At 40.2% G+C, this 20,497-nt stretch overlaps 1 protein-coding gene across 1 annotated transcript in view; it reads left to right on the top strand.

Annotated features, from left to right (window-relative positions):
- LOC124805632 (head-specific guanylate cyclase-like) overlaps positions 1 to 20,497 on the top strand; it is a 498,299-nt gene that overhangs the window by 406,206 nt on the left and 71,596 nt on the right. The window contains exon 7 of the mRNA XM_047266199.1: positions 7,117 to 7,296. Within this exon, the coding sequence (XP_047122155.1) occupies positions 7,117 to 7,296 (180 nt within the window). The remainder of the gene's footprint in view (positions 1 to 7,116; positions 7,297 to 20,497) is intronic.

Below are 20,497 nucleotides of genomic sequence, written 5' to 3'. Positions count from 1 at the left end.
TTTTTAATCCAGCCCTTTGTTCTTCGTCTTCCACTTGTCTCTTGTACATTTCGTGTTTTCCTCGTCGTTCCCTATAGCTTACACATATTTTCTGAGAATTTCGAACATCTAGCACCATTTTACATTGTTGAACGCTTTTCCCTGGTCGATACATCCTACGAATGTGTCAGTTATATTTTTTAGTCTTGCTTCCATCATCAACTGCAACATTATAACTGCCTCTTTGGTGTCTTGCCTTGTTTAGAGCTAAACTGATCATCATCTAACACATCCTCACTTTTCTTATACATTCTTCTGTATATTATTCTTGCTAGCAACTTGGATGCATGAACTTTGCGATAAGTCTTGCGATTTTTGGCTCATGCAATCTTAGGAATTTTGTGGATAACTTTTCCCGGAAGTCACATGGCACATTGGTAGCCTCTCAAATTCTACACACCATTGTGAATAGTCGTATTGTTGCCACTTCTTCCAATGATTTTAGAAATTCTGATGGAATGTTTTCTACTCTTTCTGCGTTATTAGACCTTAAGTCTTCCAAAGGTATTTTGAATAATGATTTTAAAATTGGATCTCCTAATTATTCTGTATAGACACCTCTTTCTCGTAATCACGTTATGCAAGCCCTCTTCCTTATAGAAACTCATCCACTTTCTCCTCAGGAGTTTACAGAGAAATTCTCATTACACTCTCAATGTTACCAAACTTCCTTTAAATTTCACAGAAGATTTAAAAATCAAAGGCTGTAACATAAGCCCCCTCACACATATAAATCTCTGGATAAAACAATTTAACCTTTTATAAGACCAGCAGCCATTCTAGACATTATGAATAACCGATTGGTTTCAGAATCATACAATCATGTATGTATTTCATTTTCATAATTTGTAATATTAGTTATGCACTTATAAGTATAAAATATTCGTACTTCTTAAACTTAATCTCTTTGACCATAGCCCCTATGTCTCTATTTGAACATGTTGGATGTTGTGAGTGCAAGTGTGTCTGATGTTACCAACATCGAAAGTGTAATAGTGTATCAAAGACGTAATATAGAAACACCACAATAAATGGTGACTAATACACAGTTAACATGTCCAAAAAGAAATATTTTTTTTTTACGTAAATGTAACAAATGTACTTTCTAAACGATATGGATAGACCAGCTTTGTGTAAGCACTATAATATTTTGCAATACATGTTGCTTAGCCACTTCCATGTGTTTCATGTTTGTCAACATATTCATCATCACACCATTGTTTTCGATTTAAACAGCATTCTCCAACACTGAGTGTGGTAACATGCAGCCAGATGCAAACCATCTGAAGATTGGCACAAGCCCGAAACCGTTAGTGTATTAAATACAATCACCTTCTATATTGGCAGCAGGTATTATTATGCACCCTAAAAAAGTAGCAGTCACGGATTACACCTGAGTCCACTATGGATTAAATGCATGAAATATGAGAGTTAAACGAAACAGCATGCTGTAAATAGTACAATGTACGTAAAAGTATACTATCATTTCCTACGAGATTTACAGAACATGCTGATAATGACCATTACATTATTATGATATTAACATATCCCCTAAATTATGTAACGTAACTACGTTGTTGTTGTTGTGGTCTTCAGTCCTGAGACTGGTTCGATGCAGCTCTCCATGCTACTCTATACTGTGCAAGCATTTTCATCTCCCAGTAACTACTGCAACCTACATCCTTCTAAATCTGCTTAGTGTATTCATCTCTTGGTCTCCATCTACGATTTTTACCCTCCACGCTGCCCTCCTATACTAAATTGGTGATCCCTTGATGCCTCAGAACATGTCCTACCAACCGGTCCCTTCTTCTTGTCAAGTTGTGCCACAAACTCCTCTTCTCCCCAATTCTATTCAACACCTCCTCATTAGTTATGTGATCTACCCATCTAATCTTCAGCATTCTTCTGTAGCACCACATTTCAAAAGCCACTATTCTCTTCTTGTCCAAACTATTTATCGTCCATGTTTCACTTCCATACATGGCTGCACTCCATACAAATACTTTCAGAAACGACTACCTGACACTCAAATCTATACTCGATGTTAACAAATTTCTCTTCTTCAGAAACACTTTCCTTGCCATTGCCAGTCTACATTTTATATCCTCTCTACTTCGACCATCATCAGTTATTTTGCTCCCCAAATAGCAAAACTGCTTTACTACTTTAAGTGTCTCATTCCCTAATCTACTTCCCTCAGCATCACCCGACTTAATTCGACTACATTCCATTATCCTCGTTTTGCTTTTGTTGATGTTCATCTTATACCCTTCTTTCAAGACACTATCCATTCCGTTCAACTGCTCTTCCAAGTCCTTTGGTTGTCTCTGACAGAATTACAATGTCATCGCCAAACCTCGAAATTTTTATTTCTTCTCCATGGATTTTAATACCTACTTCGAATTTTTATTTTGTTTCTTTCACTGCTTGCTCAATATACAGATTGAATAACATCGGGGAGAGGCTACAACCCTGTCTCACTCCCTTCCCAACCACTGCTTCCCTTTCGTATCCCTCGATTCTTATAACTGCCATCTGGTTTCTGTATAAATTGTAAATAGGCATTCGCTCCCTGTATTTTACCCCTGATACCTTCAGAATTTGAAAGAGAGTATTCCATTCAACATTGTCAAAAGTTTTCTCCAAGTCTACAAATGCTAGAAACGTGTGTTTGCCTTTCCTTAATCTAACTTCTAAGATAAGTCGTAGGGACAGTATTGCCTCACGTGTTCCAATATTTCTACGGAATCCCAACTGATCTTCCCCAAAGTCGGCTTCTACTAGTTTTTCCATTCGTCTGTAAAGAATTCGCGTTAGTATTTTGCAGCCGTGATTTATTAAACTGATAGTTCGGTAATTTTCACATCTGTCAACACCTGCTTTCTTTGGGATTGCAATTATTATATTGTTCTTGAAGTCTGTGGGTATTTCGCCTGTCTCATATATCTTGATCAGCAGATGGTAGAGTTTTGTCAGGACTGGCTCTCCCAATGCTGTCAGTAGTTCTAATGGAAAGTTGTCTACTCCTGGGGCCTTGTTTCTATTCAGGTCTTTCAGTGCTCTGTCAAACACTTCACGCAGTATATCTCCCATTTCATCTTCGTCAACATCCTCTTCCATTTCCATAATATTGTCCTCAAGTACATCGCCCTTGTATAGACCCTCTATATACTCCTTCCACCTTTCTGCTTTCCCTTCTTTGCTTAGAACTGGGTTTCCATCTGAGCTCTTGATATTCATACAAGTGGTTCTCTTTTCTCCAAACGTCTCTTTAATTTTCCTGTAGGCAGTATCTATCTTACCCCTGGTGAGACAACGTAACTACATCTCGCTTAAAATGATTTACACCGCTTATAAGTATAACGTACAGATGGCGTTACTCAGTCTTCAGATAGCGTTCATACATGATGTGGTAACGAATGATTAGTTACGGAGATCTACTGAAGAAACAATCCATCCGGTTGCTGCTTGTTGAAATTTGTTAAAAACCAGCTGTAGTACGATGAAACGATGAGCCTTTTGATCTTTTGTTCAGTGACCAAATGGTTGATGTTTTTGGTAACCACAGGTTCGGCACGTTCTGCGTGCCAACAGGCGCAGGCCTGGGGCGCGAGCAACCGACCAGTGTTAAGCCAATCAACGTATTACGCCCGATTACCAAGCACAGCACGCTCGCACGTACAGGCTATTGCTGTAGTCAGCCAATGTAGCAACCGGGCGAACACGGGTTTGTAAACGGAAACGATGTACCTGGTGGAACGACTATTCCAATACAAAGTTTTACAACTGAAAAAAGATAGATTCACAGATTACGGTGTTTTCTTCGTATAGAGCAGTGTGTGTAATGTGTCTATAGCCTGACATCAGGAGTCATCTTGAACTGGGGAAGATTTATTTACGATGTGTTTTCGAAGTGTAAGGACAATTTTGTAAATTTGAATATTTTATTACTCCCTTTCGCGACATTTTTTTCGTTGATCCTGTAAAGTATGTGTAGTGTGTTAGCCATATCGGATATTTAGTACGTTGCCAATCGTCAAATAGGTTTCATATGTTTTACTGGTACCGTTGCGATTACTTTTTGCTATAAGAACGGAATGGAATGCACTACAATTTTAGAAATTACTGCTTCGTTTAGTCTACTGTGTGTAAATGAAGGGTTTGCGAGTGGTGAAAGCGTTTAAAAGGAGATCTGCAAGGCGTTAAAAGTAACGAGTACTGTAGAGGCTCCTACGCATTATCATGAAATCGTGGAAAAAGTTTAAGAAATGATTATGAGCTATCAAATAATAAGGACCAGAGAGTTCGCTGACCATTTTGGTTTGCCAGTAGGCTAATGAATTCGAATTGCTTCGGTTTGAAACGTGTGACATCACAGTTTGCTCCAAAATAATAGCCATTTCAAACGTAACACAGGTGAAAGGAAGTTACTCAGAAGCCATTACAAGAACTCAACAATTATGAAGAACTGTTGAAAGATGCCGTAACAGAATAGGGAACGTAGTTTTACGGGTATGACGTCAAAACAAACACTCAGTCGTTTCTGTGGAAGCATTCTGGATCTCCATACCAATGAAGGTCGACGCTAGAGGTTATGGTCACTGTTTCTCCGATTTTAACCTCATAGTAATCCATGATTACTTCCCCAAAGTCGAACTATTGGTGAGGGGGACTACTTACACAAGTCCAATGCCGTTTGTGTGCAGCAGTTCGAAATACTCCCCGATAGTATTAGTAAACATGTTGGGGTTTTTGCTCCACAATACTGCAATGATGGTCCAGTTTCCATATCCGCTGGGCATAACCCCATGTAACATTTTATTATAGCAGTAGTAAAGAAAGCCACAAGGGGCTGTCGTTTTACAAGTATGTTAGAGTTTAAAAATGCTAGGCAGCGAGAGCTAAAAATTATCTCGAAGCTCGAGTTCTAGCACTTTTCAGCAATTGGACAAAGCGTTGGGATAAGCGTATAATATATAATGAGGACCAACTTCAAGGAGATAACATTAACGTGGGCGAACAGATAAAATACTTTAGAACAACAAAATTTATCTATACTTTGTAAGACACGTCGTATGTGCTATAAAAGTTACTTCTTATCATCTGGTTCAGTCTGGAATGGCAGGTCCGAATCCTGCCTCGGGCATGGATGTGCGTGATGTCCTTAGGTTAGTTAGGTTTAAGTAGTTCTTAGTTCCAGGGTACCGATGACCTCCGATTTTAAGTCCATAGTGCTCAGAGTCATTTGAACCATTTTGATAATCTGGGGTACTTACTAGCTTACTAGCTTGCATTGTTACTGAAGTGAATTACAAGCAAGAAACAGTGAAATGCGAAAGGAAAACTTATCTCATAAATAAGTAGAGGTGCACTGGGAGCATGGAAAACGAGTGGAAAGTACGCCAGAATATTCTTAATGAACTTTTATTACACAAAATGCCAATAATGTAGAGTAATGCGTCATGGGGCCGAAAACCACAAATAATTCGTAAAGAAATGGACAGAGAACATTATATGGGAATAATCCGTATTGGAGCACTGACAGCAACTTGGCACTATTGATGAAACAGTACAAACAAAATTGTGACACTGATGGAACTGTGTCTTACAGACGGTAACTTTAATTGAAGCATTGCAAACATCTGGGGGATATGAGCAATAGTCTCATGTCCATAGAAAACAGATGGCAACCTGAAATATGCAGGACATTTATCAATTATTTATACAAAAATAGCCACTAATTATTCATCAATCCAAATCCGCTACTACAGTATAGAGACAGTTCAGGACTAAAAATCTGAAGGCAACACTCAAAGATAACTGTTAATAATTGGTACAATCGTTTCACCGAATGTGGCAGTCTATCACATAGGACGTCGGGAAAGGGTCGGCCAGCAGCTTATTATGCACCAATTGAATACATTCGGCATTCTTACAGTCTTAATCCGGATAAATCAACAGGATGTGCCATCTTAGAATTGAGTATACCTAGTGCTACGGCGTGGAAGGTATTATGGAAACGCCAGTGATTCAAACCACACAAAGTGGATCTGTGGCAAGACTTACGAGCAAGTGATAAAGAAAAAAGAGCTGCTTGTTGTGTAGTCATGTTTAATAATACGCAGACCGAAGTTGACTTTCTTCATAAAATAACGTTCAGCGACGAAGCCACCGTCCATACCTGCAACAGAATGAATCGTCATAATGTTCGGATGTTGGGTAAGCAGATACCGAATCACGTAATCGAACATGTAGGGGACTCGTCTAATGTAAATGTTTCTTCGACTGTAAGCTGTAACAAGATTTCGGTCTTTCCTTTGTTTCAGTGTCAACTATAACTAGAATATCGTACCTCGACATGGCTGACCATTATGTAATGCCTCAATTAGAACAGGATATGGACTCAGAATTAATTTTACAGCAAGTTGGCTCACCACTATATTATAATCGTGAGATTTTCACCATCTCCGTACGAATATGCTGACTTGTACTGGACATTGTGCAAGACATTCCACGCCACCACAATCCGCGTGATTTAATTCCAATGGACTTCTGTGTATGGGGTTACATTAAAGACAGTGTGTTTGTTTCTCCGCTTCCGGGAAACGTCGACGATCTGCTACAGCTGATTATGCAAGCAGATGCACCATGTATTAAGACGCGCTTCATAGGAATTGGTAGGAACTTGATTATAGGTGGGACATGTGTCGTGTTACTGACGGTAGCCACGTCAACATTTTTATATAAATTTTGAAGGTGTACTATACTCAGTTTGTATCAAAGATTTCTGTGAGGTATTTACCGTCTTCAGAATTAAAGTTTTTTTCTGAATAACTAATTTGTAAACACTGTGTATAGCAGTTGGTTGCTGACCATCGACAAAGGCTTCTCTGACGTCTTTGTAGATGAAAATGCTGCTTCTTCGAACAAAAGCCTTCCAACGTCTTACCGCATGATGATTAATAAATGTGGTCAGTCAGCCTTGGATCATCAGTTTAGAAACGATAGAAAGAAAGCCACCGCTACGGCGCCTTACAGTGTATTCACGTCAGTGCTCTACCTTTGTATTCCCAGGGCTTGGAGCTGAAGGGCCAGATGGTGCTGTGCCCGGAGTCGGACTCGCTGCTGTTCGTGGGCTCGCCCTACCTGGACGGCCTCGACGGGCTCACCGGCAAAGGCCTCTTCATCTCCGACATCCCCCTGCACGACGCCACCAGGGACGTCATACTGGTCGGGGAGCAGGCACGCGCACAGGTAAGCCGCCCATTAATTGAGAGCTGTAGAGCCAGACGCGAGGGAAGGCCCAGGTATCCAAGACAAGTGCCACTGAGATCAGTCACGTTTTTCCCATTGGTCCCTTTGAAACGTCACTTCTCATATATGTAGCTGCTGCTTGCAGAGGAAAGCAGACTCCAACGCCAGTCGAAGATTTGTTTCAGTACAGCTTAACTTTCACACGAACAAACTTGCCTCACTGATATCATGAAGGATGTCACACCGGCCACAGTGCTGGTGTCCAAAACAATCTACATCTACTTCTACGTGCGTACTCAGCAACTCACCTGGCGGTGTGTGGCGGAGGGTACTTTGAGTACCTCTTTCGGTTCTCCCTTCCATTCCAGTCTCATATTGTTCGTGGAAAGAAAGATTGTCGGTATGCCTCTGTGTGGGCTCTAATCTCTCTGATTTTATCCTCAAGGTCTCTTCGCGAGATATACGTAGGAGGGAGCAATATACTGCTTGACTCCTCGGTGAAGGTATGTACTCGAAACTTCAACAAAAGCCCGTACCGAGCTACTGAGCATCTCTCCTGCAGAGTCTTCCACGGGAGTTTATCTATCATCTCCGTAACGGTTTCGCGATTACCAAATGATCCTGTAACGAAGCGCGCTACTCTCCGTTGGATCTTCTCTATCTCCTCTATCAACCCTATCTGGTACGGATCCCACACTGGTGAGCAATATTCAAGCAGTGGCCGAGCAAGTGTACTATAACCTACTTCCTTTGTTTACGGATTGCATTTCCATAGGACTCTTCCAACGAATCTCAGTCTGGCATCTGCTTTACCGACGATCATCTTTATATGATCATTCAATTTTTAATCACTCCTAATGCCTACTCCCAGATAATTTATGGAATTAACTGCTTCCAGTTGCTGACCTGCTATATTGTAGCTAAAAGCAAGCAGCTGTCAGCCCCGCTGGTAGAAGACGGACGTTATACCACAGAGCTCCTTATCAACCTTGTGATCAGCATGGGAGCGTGTTGTTAAGCACGCATTGTCGTCCTTGGTGATCACACACCATATTAAAAAGCACTTCCCACTTTTGTAATGCGGATGGGACCGTCCTGAATCACGGTGACTTCAGTGTAATTATTGCCGTGGAATAAAAATGTCATTCCCGTTTTTCTAATTGCGTATGTGTTTCAGTTACCTTAACGGACTATACTGCAACTGTATGGTTGAAGCTTCATCGAATTATAATCTTGGCAGTCGGTAAATTTTGTAAATCATTCTATATGTTTTCCGTCGTATCTTAAAATTACTTCGCAAAACGAACAGTTAACTATCAAGTCAACCGATATAATATTCGGATAAATGACTCACTAAATTTTGGAAACAACAAGGATAGTTAGAAAAAATATTCGAACAGGATGGACTAATAATTTCCAGGAAACATTGCAGATAGGTGGAGCGCTGCGACTCCACTCACTGTACGAAGTAGCCGTCCCCAGAAAACAAATAACAATGAAATTACCAGCTGCGCGTTCGCTGTGTGCACGGGACACAGCGTAGCATTCCGTCACTTCAAAGACCTTAGCACAAGAATGGTCCATTTCTTGCTGTCAAGTGAATCTGCCGAACTAAAGTATAAAATAAATTGGCCTATCAAGTAGCGTCATTACAAAACATTAAAGCAACTAAGTAGCCGATGTTTCGACCGACTTCGAAGCGGTACTTCTGCTTCAGGGCAATTAACTGTCCTGAAGATCTCAGCACAAAATTGGTTTACATCTTACCGTCTAGAAAGCACACAAGACAAAAGTAAAGTACAAAACAATTTCAGATATTAAGCCGTGTCATTATGAGCCATTAGAGACACCAAACTGCCGACGTTTCGACCGACTTTGTGCGGCCCATTTCATAAGATTTAAGGGGAAACGGAAGGCAATTTTAATCACTATTCTCTCAATGCTATTTCACCTTTTGAATAGATGCACTTTTCAAAAGAAATATAAATGTTAGAACAGTAACATTTTTACTGAATATATATAAAATAAATGCCTGCATTTACAAGTATAATATAGAAAATACCTCTAATGCATTTCAAGATTTTTTTTTTGATATTTCAGTAATAAAATTTTATCTTTTATACAGAAGTAATCGTAAACAGGTATATGTTGGGTTCTTCATTTACTTGTAATAACCTATTACCATCCTGAATACAAACTGACCAATGTTTCATTTCTAAACTGTTTGATTCAGAAAGTAATATTTCCTGATAATCCTAAAATGATGTTTTGACAAAAATCAATATAACGGTTAATATTACGGTTTTAGTATAGTTAGTTATAGGAATTACTAAGACTTAATTTATCTGAACCATACTTAGCATCATGTGACCCATACTGATCTTCATTTCTTCTCTTGGCCCCTCTCCTTTTCTGTCTTGCTTTTTTGTGCATTTTAAATTACCAATGTCTGCTATTCTGAGTCTTTATCCATTTGCACCAAGGTTGCTGCAGTATTTTCGCTAGATTTAATGTCTAATGCTTCCAAAACAGCCAGTTTCCTTATTGCCCCATCACTGAAGAACACAATTACATCATAAACTCCAAATTTGACGGTTTTAATTTGAACAAACGCTGTTGCTGGTAACCAGATGAAAATGGCACAATTTACGCATTCAGTTATGTTTTATGATTTTCTACGAAGACATCTCTTCAACAAAATATGTTTAGAAGGATATCTAAGTATAAATTTAATTTCATTCATTACTGCAGCAAGTAAAGAATGTTTGTCATATGCTTCACTTCTTCTGTGCTTGCATCAAGTGTCAGGATCATTCAAGCAAAGGAAATGCTGAGGAGTATCAGCTTCTTTTAGCTTTCACCTTTTTTCATGTTTCCTATATTCCCAGCACTACTTCTGTGAGCCAAGTCATAATAATTCTGTTTATTTACCTATTTCAAAATTTGTCAGGCAACATTCACCATGTATCTTCTTACCATCTCCTAATATTATTTTTTGACTTTTCTGTTAATAATCTTCCCGACATGGACCCCATTCTCTTCTATACATGGCAAATTCATTATAATCAGGAAATTGTGACACTAGGGCGACATGGTGCGGCGGGGCGGGTTATAATTGTGGCGTAAATTTGTGTTCACTGACTATCGTCGTACTGTGCACTATAAAAGTTCCTCCTTCCTCAGTACGGAATCTAATCACCAGCCATTTCCCTTCATACGTAGATATTGTCCAGACGATGTTAAATGCAGCGTTGAAGGAAAACACCGTCAATACAATGTCCGCGTAAACTCTGCTAACAAGCTATCCTGTAATATAACAAATTTCGGGTGGAGGGCGATTGCTTCATCTCTTTAGAAAAATGACAAAATTCTGCAACGAGTTTTTCTTTTTCTTTAGATTCACAAACAAACACTTGCTCTCAGCCCGAATTTTCGTAACTAACAAGATCACTGTTCTCAGTTCACAGTCATTCCATACATTTCACACGTAAAGCAGCCAGAAATGCACTTAAGTTCGACCCGATTGAATACGCGATTTCACAGTCAATACTATGCTACTATATATAAGTTTCACATTCGGTCCTTTTCAGAGGATTTCTTTAACAGAAACTGCTCGCCAAATAATCCATAAACGAATATGAAATACGCAACGCGTAATTTTTACTAATGCCGAAAGATCACACGTGGTTCTCCTTCCAACAAAACAATCCAAAAACTTCCAAACTTCACGAAACTGTCCGTACGTGCAACTGCTATTCTGGCTACACAGTGAGCACGCAAGAAGCCAATTATTTCTTCATTTTACACATAATAAAGACGGAAACATTCAACATGACCTGCACGTCTGATAGCTGACTACCGACTCCCCTCACTGCCGTTCCTACCAGTGCCTATAACTACTTACATTGCACGGGAAATGCTTAACTCTGATTGGTTCTTCAAAATGACCAGCCAATCAAAACAATCCTTCGATTTCTTTTTCGCTCTAAAACCGTCTTACCCCAATCAATATTTACAGATGCATTTACGTCACTTCATCATGCAAATATTAATAAAATGTTTAACGAAACCAAACGAAAAGAAAACTAATCTTGAAATAAATTTAGAAAACTATTACTCTGCAAATGGCTATTCTGGCTGCCTTCTTACGAAATCATGTACTCTTGGACATACATCATCGGCTCGTTGGGGAATTTACATTTTTCATTGCGACTTGCTTGCTTAACACTTTTCTGTGACCTAGTTACGTAATGTTTAACACGAGATAATATTGAATTTTTTTCATATGACCCACATACAAACTCTCACACATTCTCATGTACTCACACAACAACACATTAAATAAATACTGATCTTTTCTGAATTTTATACTACGAAATTGAAAAAAAGTTAACGTTTTTAGTTATGAAACTTCAAACAAATTGACCTAACATTTGGTGAACATCGGTAATGATTCCAAATGATACTAAAAGACGAATTGTTATGAATTCTAACTGACTTTAATCTTACTAGTGTCGGTTTGGCGTGTTTTAGGTAATTTTCCCTAACTCTGAAAGTGTGCCAATTAGAATATGAGATTCTTACACAATCTTCTTTTTAATAACAAAGGGCAGTATATGGACTCCTAACTAAATTGAATAGTATTTAATATTGTTTATTTACATTCTTAGGGGCTTGAATATTCTGTCGCTCAAATTGACACAGGTACCGCTTCCCACGGCTAGGCTACGGATAGGTGCGAATGAGTCTCGCTAAGATATAAGCGGCTGTTTCTATCACAGCCAACGGCTCCAAAGCTACGAGCCATACCACCAAGTAGTGCAATAAATGCTATTGCGTATTGACTTGCGACGTTACAAGGTTTTTATTTCACATATCGGGCCATAAGGCTTGCTGTCACACCTCCTAAATACTCAGTGTATCTAACACCACAGTTTGCCACTGAACCATTAAAAATCCCGAGCATTCCTGCTACTTCCATCCCACCACTTGGATCGCCATAATTATTTTGACAGCCGTGTTTATACACTGTGTTAGTTTCATGGTCCCAAGTTACTCGGTATTTGTCAAGAATCTGTATGTCAGTTACCTTGCCGGTATGTAATGATACCTCCATGACAACACCATTTAGTGAAGTGTGCCCACGTTTCTGTCGGCTGCCATCAAAACACACACAGATAATACTACATTCACCGTAATGACTTTCCTTGAGTGCTTCTTCACCTGATGCCTTCATTGAGAATTTAGACTTCAGCAACAGTACTTCCAATAATTCCATAGGAATTCATAAATTTAGCACGTGGATTTAGAAGTTGAAGCATTGCACAAAAGTTGGCTTTTCTCCATCCATTCACCGACTGATCTGAGACCATAAGGTGACCTTGCATTACTCTCATACAGATTGTAATTTGCCATGTGCGATGTTATTATAACAGCAATTGCTTCACATTTTACACAATTCAGTATCAGTTTTGACATAATCCGTTTGCGAAGACACTGATTCTCTCCCAAAGACATATCGTTACCACATATTCTGCGCCCATTATATTCAGAAACAAAACTACAGAGCGGGCTGAAGTTCACCGCAACATTTCCAAATTGTTGTTCATCTCCAAAAACTGACTGCAAGGAAACGTCTTTAAGATACTGCAGTTTCTTTCTTGAGGTGCTGATTTTCCTTGCATCTGACATTCTTGTTTCCTTTGACCCACTAACCTCATTTCTCTTTATATTGTTATTATTTCCTCTGAATTTTATTTTAGGCGAGAATTCCTTTATTCGTGTAATTTCTACAAAAAAATGCGAAACCAGAAAAACATAAATCAGCAGTCACTCAGTTCACAACAAACTTCATTAAGCACAAACAGCAGCACTCTAAAACAATAACAAAGACGATAGGAACGCAAGGTATCAACATAACGTACATGATACGAAAGTCAGACACTATAAAACAGTAGATGCAGCAAATGGCGAACAACAAATATCCATATCAGTGAAATTTTCTGAGCACGGCGAAAATTGGAGGCCTGGCATTGAAATGCTGGGTTGCACAGAGAATTAGGAAAACAGTTATAACTCATCAACAAATTGTGGTCTTTATAAAAGCAAAGACGGTTTTACACAGGGAACATCGGGCTTCCCAAATACAGAAAAATCAAAACTCCCGGATGTCTCTGTCTCCCTTTAACTGCCAAGGATCGGCACAAAGTGGGGTCGAAACATCGGCACTTTAATTGCTTCAGGGCCTTGTAATCACGTGGTCTAATATCCATAGTTATTTTAATACCTTTCTGACTAGGAATTCTTCAAGAGGAATGCTCAGAAGCGTGCTTGCAGGGTTTTACAATTGGACGTCACTTCAGCGATTTCCATCGTTTTCTTTAATATTCAGAGTTCCTTGAAAATCTTGATGCTTCAGTATGGTATGTGAATTTGGGGACCAAAAAATTTCTGCTTTATATTTTACTTAACTGCCTAATACCTGGAAACCTCTGATGGTTCTTCAACCTGGGTCCATGTTGTGGAGGAGATCAAACAACTGCTTCATTAAGCCCAATTTGATATTTAGTGGTAGAAGCACGGTTTCTATGGTCTAGAATTGGTTCACGCAAAATATTATAGTCAAATTTGGCCAAACTTAAACTTATGTAAAAAGCAGTGCATTTTCGTGCAAGTCTCTCACTCTCTTAATAAAACTTGAATTACTAAATATAAAATTAAATATTCCCCATTACGAAACATCTATAAGCGATAGAAGAAAACTAAGAACAGTTCAGAAAGCAGCATGAAAAGTAGTTAAGAACGCACACTTGTTGTGATTCATCGAAAGAGGTGTAGACTGGTGTGATGGTAAGTGATAAGAGTCCCAAACTGAAGAGAAATTTTGCCGGATCGGAGGAATGAGTTTTATTGAAAGCTGTTTCTTTGGGTACTTCCGCTGCAGCTCAGCAGGGAGCCTCAGCCGCTGCTGCCCCGCGCGGCGGCAGACGAGGTGCAAGGGAGAGGGTGCGCGATGCCCCGTAGCTCCGCCTCGCCGGCCCGCGGGCTGGCACAGTCCCCTTTAAGTCAGAATTTAATAATGATCGCGCGGCTGGCAGCATCCGGCACAGGGTTTGCGGGGGCGAAGCGTGGCAGCGCGCTGAGGCGCGGGGGCGTCCTGCTGACACCTCGCCGCCGCCACGCACTGACGCCTGTGCCAGGGGCACGTAGGCGCCTTTCAATTGTTGACACTCACCGTACGAATGTGTTTCTCAATTAGTGGTGAAAGATAGTTTAGAGCATTAAAAGTAGAAAATCAAGAAAGACTACATTGGGAGTTTGGTTTATTGAGTGTCGAAATAGACATGTTAAGAAGATTGTTCCAATAATTACGTGGAGACCATAGTAGGACTCCATTTAGCAGCTAGTGGGCAGAACGACCCCTGCGAGGAATACTCAAATGCAATAGTTCTAGACCATTACTCCTGAACAAAATCAGACGTAATCCAATGCCCTAAATAACGTTTGTCATCTAATAAAACATTAGAGTGGAATAATTAATACTCACATTTTGAAAGTGACAATTAACTTGTTGTTGTTGTGGTCTTTAGTCCTGAGACTGGTTTGATGCAGCTCTCCATGCTACTCTATCCTGTGCTAGCTTCTTCATCTCCCAGTACCTACTGCAACCTACATCCTTCTGAATCTGCTTAGTGTATTCATCTCTTGGTCTCCCTCTACGATTTTTACCCTCCACGCTGCCCTCCAATACTAAATTGGTGATCCCTTGATGCCTCAGAACATGTCCTACCAACCGCTCCCTTCTTCTGGTCAAGTTGTGCCACAAACTTCTCTTCTCCCCAATCCTATTCAATACTTCCTCATTAGTTATGTGATCTACCCATCTAATCTTCAGCATTCTTCTGTAGCACCACATGTCAAAAGCTTCTATTCTCTTCTTGTCCAAACTATTTATCGTCCATGTTTCACTTCCATACATGGCTACACTCCATACAAATACTTTCAGAAATAACTTCCTGACACTTAAATCTATACTCGATCTTAACAAATTTCTCTTCTTCAGAAACGCTTTCCTTGCCATTGCCAGTCTACATTTTATATCGTCTCTACTTCGTCCATCATCAGTTATTTTGTTCCCCAAATAGCAAAACTCCTTTACTACTTTAAGTGTCTCATTTCCTAATCTAATACCCTCAGCATCACCCGGCTTAACTCGACTACATTCCATTATCTTCGTTTTGCTTTTGTTGATGTTCATCTTATATTCTCCCTTCAAGACACCATCCATTCCGTTCAACTGCTCTTCCAAGTCCTTTGCTGTCTCTGCCAGAATTACAATGTCATCGGCGAACCCCAAAGTTTTTATTTCATCTCCATGGATTTTAATACCTACTCCGAATTTTTCTTTTGTTTCCTTTACTGCTTGCTCAATATAGAGATTGAATAACATCGGGGAGAGGCTACAACCCTGTCTCACTCCCTTCCCAACCACTGCTTCCCTTTCATGTCCCTCAACTCTTATAACTGCCATCTGGTTTCTGTCCAAGTTGTAAATAGCCTTTCGCTCCCTGTATTTTACCCCTGCCACCTTTAGAATTTGAAAGAGAGTATTCCAGTCAACATTGTCAAAAGCTTTCTCTAAGTCTACAAATGCTAGAAACGTAGGTTTGCCTTTCCTTAATCTTTCTTCTAAGATAAGTCGTAAGGTCAGTATTGCCTCACGTGTTCCAGTATTTCTACGGAATCCAAACTGATCTTCCCCGAGGTCGGCTTCTACTAGTTTTTCCATTCGTCTGTAAAGAATTCGTGTTTGTACTTTGCAGCTGTGGCTTATTAAACTGATAGTTCGGTAATTTTCACATATGTCAACACCTGCTTTCTTTGGGATTGCAATTATTATATTCTTCTTGAAGTCTGAGGGTATTTCTCCTGTTTCATACATCTTGCTCACCAGATGGTAGAGTTTTGTCAGGACTGGCTCTCCCAAGGCCGTCAGTAGTTCCAATAGAATGTTGTCTACTCCGGGGGCCTTGTTTCGATTCAGGTCCTTCAGTGCTCTGTCAAACTCTTCACGCAGTATCGTATCTCCCATTTCATCTTCATCTACATCCTCTTCCATTTCCATAATATTGTCCTCAAGTGCATCGCCCTTGTATAGACCTTCTATATGCTCCTTCCACCTTTCTGCTTTCCCTTCTTTGCTTAGAACTGGGTTTCCATCTGAGCTCTTGATGTTCGTACATGTGGTTCTCTTATCTCCAAAGGTCTCTTTAATTTCCCTGTAGGCAGTATCTATCTTACCCCTAGTGAGATAAGCCTCTACATCCTTAGATTTGTCCTCTAGCCATCCCTGCTTAGCCATTTTGCACTTCCTGTCGATCTCATTTTTGAGACGTTTGTATTCCTTTTTGCCTGCTTCACTTGCTGCATTTTTATATTTTCTCCTTTCATCAATTAAATTCAATATTTCTTCTGTTACCCAAGGATTTCTACTAACCCTCTTCTTTTTACCTACTTGATCGTCTGCTGCCTTCACTACTTCATCCCTCACAGCTACCCATTCTTCTTCTACTATATTTCTTTCCCCCATTCCTATCAATTGTTCCCTCATGCTCTCCCTGATACTCTGTACAACCTCTGATTCTTTCAGTTTATCCAGGTCCCATCTCCTTAAATTCCCACCTTTCTGCAGTTTCTTCAGTTTTAATCTACAGGTCATAACCAATAGATTGTGGTCAGAGTCCACATCTGCCCCTGGAAACGTCTTACAATTTAAAACCTGGTTCCTAAATCTCTGTCTTACCATTATATAATCTATCTGATACCTTTTAGTACTCCAGGGTTCTTCCATGTATACAACCTTCTATCATGATTCTTAAACCAAGTATTAGCTATGATTAAGTTGTGCTCTGTGCAAAATTCTATCAGGCGGCTTCCTCTTTCATTTCTTAGCCCCAATCCATATTCACCTACTACGTTTCCTTCTCTCCTTTTTCCTACACTCGAATTCCAGTCACCCATGACTATTAAATTTTCGTCTCCCTTCACTATCTGAATAATTTCTTTTATTTAATCATACATTTCTTCAATTTCTTCGTCATCTGCAGAGCTAGTTGGCATATAAACTTGTACTACTGTTGTAGGTTTGGGCTTCGTATCTATCTTGGCCACAATAATGCGTTCACTATGCTGTTTGTAGTGGCTTACCCGCATTTCTATTTTCCTATTCATTATTAAACCTACTCCTGCATTACCCCTATTGGACTTTGTGTTTACAACCCTGTAGTCACCTGACCAGAAGTCTTGTTCCTCCTGCCACCGAACTTCACTAATTCCCACTATATCTATCTTTAACCTATCCATTTCCCTTTTTAAATTTTCTAACCTACCTGCCCGATTAAGGGATCTGACATTCCACGCTCCGATCCGTAGAACGCCAGTTTTCTTTCTCCTGATAACGACATCCTCTTGAGTAGTCCCCGCCCGGAGATCCGAATGGGGGACTATTTTACCTCCGGAATATTTTACCCAAGAGGACGCCATCATCATTTAATCATACAGTAAAGCAGCATGCCGTCGGGAAAAATTACGGCCGTAGTTTCCCCTTGCTTTCAGCCGTTCGCAGTACCAGCATAGCAAAGCCGTTTTGGTTATTGTTACAAGGCCAGATCAGTCAATCATCTAGACTGTTGCCCTTGCAACTACTGAAAAGGCTGCTGCCCCTCTTCAGGAACCACACGTTTATCTGGCCTCTCAACAGATACCCCTCCGTTGTGGTTGTACCTACGGTGCGGCTATCTGTATCGCTGAGGCACGCAAGCCTCCCCACCAACGCCAAGGTCCATGGTTCATGGGGGGGGGAGGACATTTAACTTATAAGGCTTGTAACTTTCTAAGAACTGGAAGTTACACTCTTAGTACGTGTTCCACCTGACTGTGGGGGATTTGGACCTGCTTATTTATAACAAACCTCTTTTATACTTGTTTTGTTGTCCGCCATTGCGCATCGGAAGTCACGTACCATTTGTTTTCATGGCTATCCTAGTCGAAAGTCTACTTACACATCGGTTAGTTGTGGCGAATGGTATCAGTATCCTGAAGAGTTCTCCCACTAATAGCAGCTATTAACGATGAATCGTTCACTAATACTAGGGGCATTCAATAAGCAACACAACACATTTTTGTCTCTGAAAACAGTTTGACTTTATTTGGGATTACAATTCATCATGTTATTTTCCACTATTTCGGCTACAAAAGCCTATTTTTCACCATAGTCCCCGTTCAGTGGAGTGGCCTACACCACCAAGGAGCGAGGTGGCACAGTGGTTAGCACACTGGATTCGGATTCGATAGGACGACGGTTCAGACCCACGTTCCTTTGAAAGGGCACTGCCAGCTTCCTTCCCCATCCTTCCCCATCCGTCCCTCACCCAATGGGACCGGTGACTTAACAGTTTGGTCCCCTCCTCCAAACCAGTTAACTAAACCACTTTACCACACCTTACTAGGAGACCCAGTATGCCCTTATCGTACCACCCTACTCGTCGACGTCGAAGTCAGCGTCTTGCTGCATCAATAACCTCCCCATCATACACTTACTGCCTCCCGCGGAGTGCATCTTTCATTGGCCCAAACAGACGGAAATCGAAAGCCTTGAGAAATCGGCTGTAGACTGAATGAGGACTAACAGTCCAATTAAGTTTTGTGAGCTCCTCTTGGGTGCGCTGATTTATGTGAGGCCTTTTGTTGTCGTGGAGGAGGAGAAGTTCGTTTGTACTTTTCATTGTGATCCGTCTATCACCTCGAATGGGAGAGTTCGCAGGAGTCATAGCTGTCTGCAGCCGGGCAGAACGTGAAATATCGTACAGGTTTGTGCGACCTTGTTTTGATGATGACAGACGCCTCGCCAAATGACTCACCACGCTTTTGTTAACTTACACGTTCCCGTAGACATTCCAGAGCCATCTACAAATATCTGCGGCGCTCCGGTTCACCACCAAAAGAATCTCAATGATAGCTCTGTGCTTGGAACGCTCCTCTGTTACAGACGACGTTTTGAAGGCTACGTATAGCACCACAACCTGCCGGAACCTCATGGAACTAAAGGAGCTGAAGCAAGAATATTCCAAGATGTAAAAAATTCCGCATTTTTGCCACCGAAATCGTCAGTGAAAAGCAATGTGTTGCATTACTTACTGAACATTCTTCGTACAATGGCAGTTTTGTCGTATGGCAATCCATTTACTTTGAGTAGCCTTGCAAAGTCCTAGAAAATGTACTATGCCTGGAATTTCACTACCACAAAATATTGCTTCATCCATTGGAACTAGCCTTACAACCAAGGTCAATTTTCGAAATTTGAAAAAAATATTTGCTACTAATATGTAATAGTGAAAGCAGGTCATTACACCACTAAATGGACAGCAAAAGCAATAATTACAAGAGCAGGGTTCACCGTAAGTGCTCTTGGATAACAAAAGAAGTTTTCAGAAAAAAAGCTTTCAGTATATAGGAAACTGAACTATAGTGCGTAGTTTCTGTTAACAGTTTTGACTCATGTTGGTGAGAGGTGATCTTTTGACATGAAGACCATTAGAACTTTGAGTTTGGTTCGTCGACTAATCGAGAGACGCAGTAGCAAATTACTCGGACAAATGGGAAAGCAAATAAACGGATTGAGGAACGATTATAATTGGAAATGTATCTATGGTAGTGATGAAAACAAAGTAAAGTTATGCTGGACAGCAACCAGTGTAGCAAACCTACTTTGTTCTGAACTGAATCTACTCTACCAATACCTATTTCTGTGGAATTGAATTGTCCGATACCACGCTTGGGTGAATTCTTGCGATTTCTAAATTTACACAGCAGCTCAGTTGTTCATTGTTTTCACCCTGGCTTGTTAATTCGTTACTCGTTTTATAAACCTTAAAACACTTGAATACGATTTTTATAAAAACTGGTTTAAATGCCAGAAGGTAATTTAACACCATCAATTTACATAATAATTTTAATGTAACAGTCCAATTACATGAAATCAGAATCTTATCTATGTTGTCGAAAATTCAGAGTATATTTACTTAACTGAAAATACTCAGGCACATATCTTTGATCTGTAAACTGTTTGGAGCTGTTTCCGCGATATATTTGTTTTACTGACAATACTTAGGTACCATACATATCTTTAACATTTAGACACTTT

The sequence above is a fragment of the Schistocerca piceifrons genome, chromosome 7 (assembly GCF_021461385.2).
Source record: "Schistocerca piceifrons isolate TAMUIC-IGC-003096 chromosome 7, iqSchPice1.1, whole genome shotgun sequence".
Lineage (NCBI taxonomy): Eukaryota > Metazoa > Arthropoda > Insecta > Orthoptera > Acrididae > Schistocerca > Schistocerca piceifrons.
Note: the sequence above shows the minus strand (reverse complement) of the source record. Positions and strands in the feature narration are given on the sequence as shown.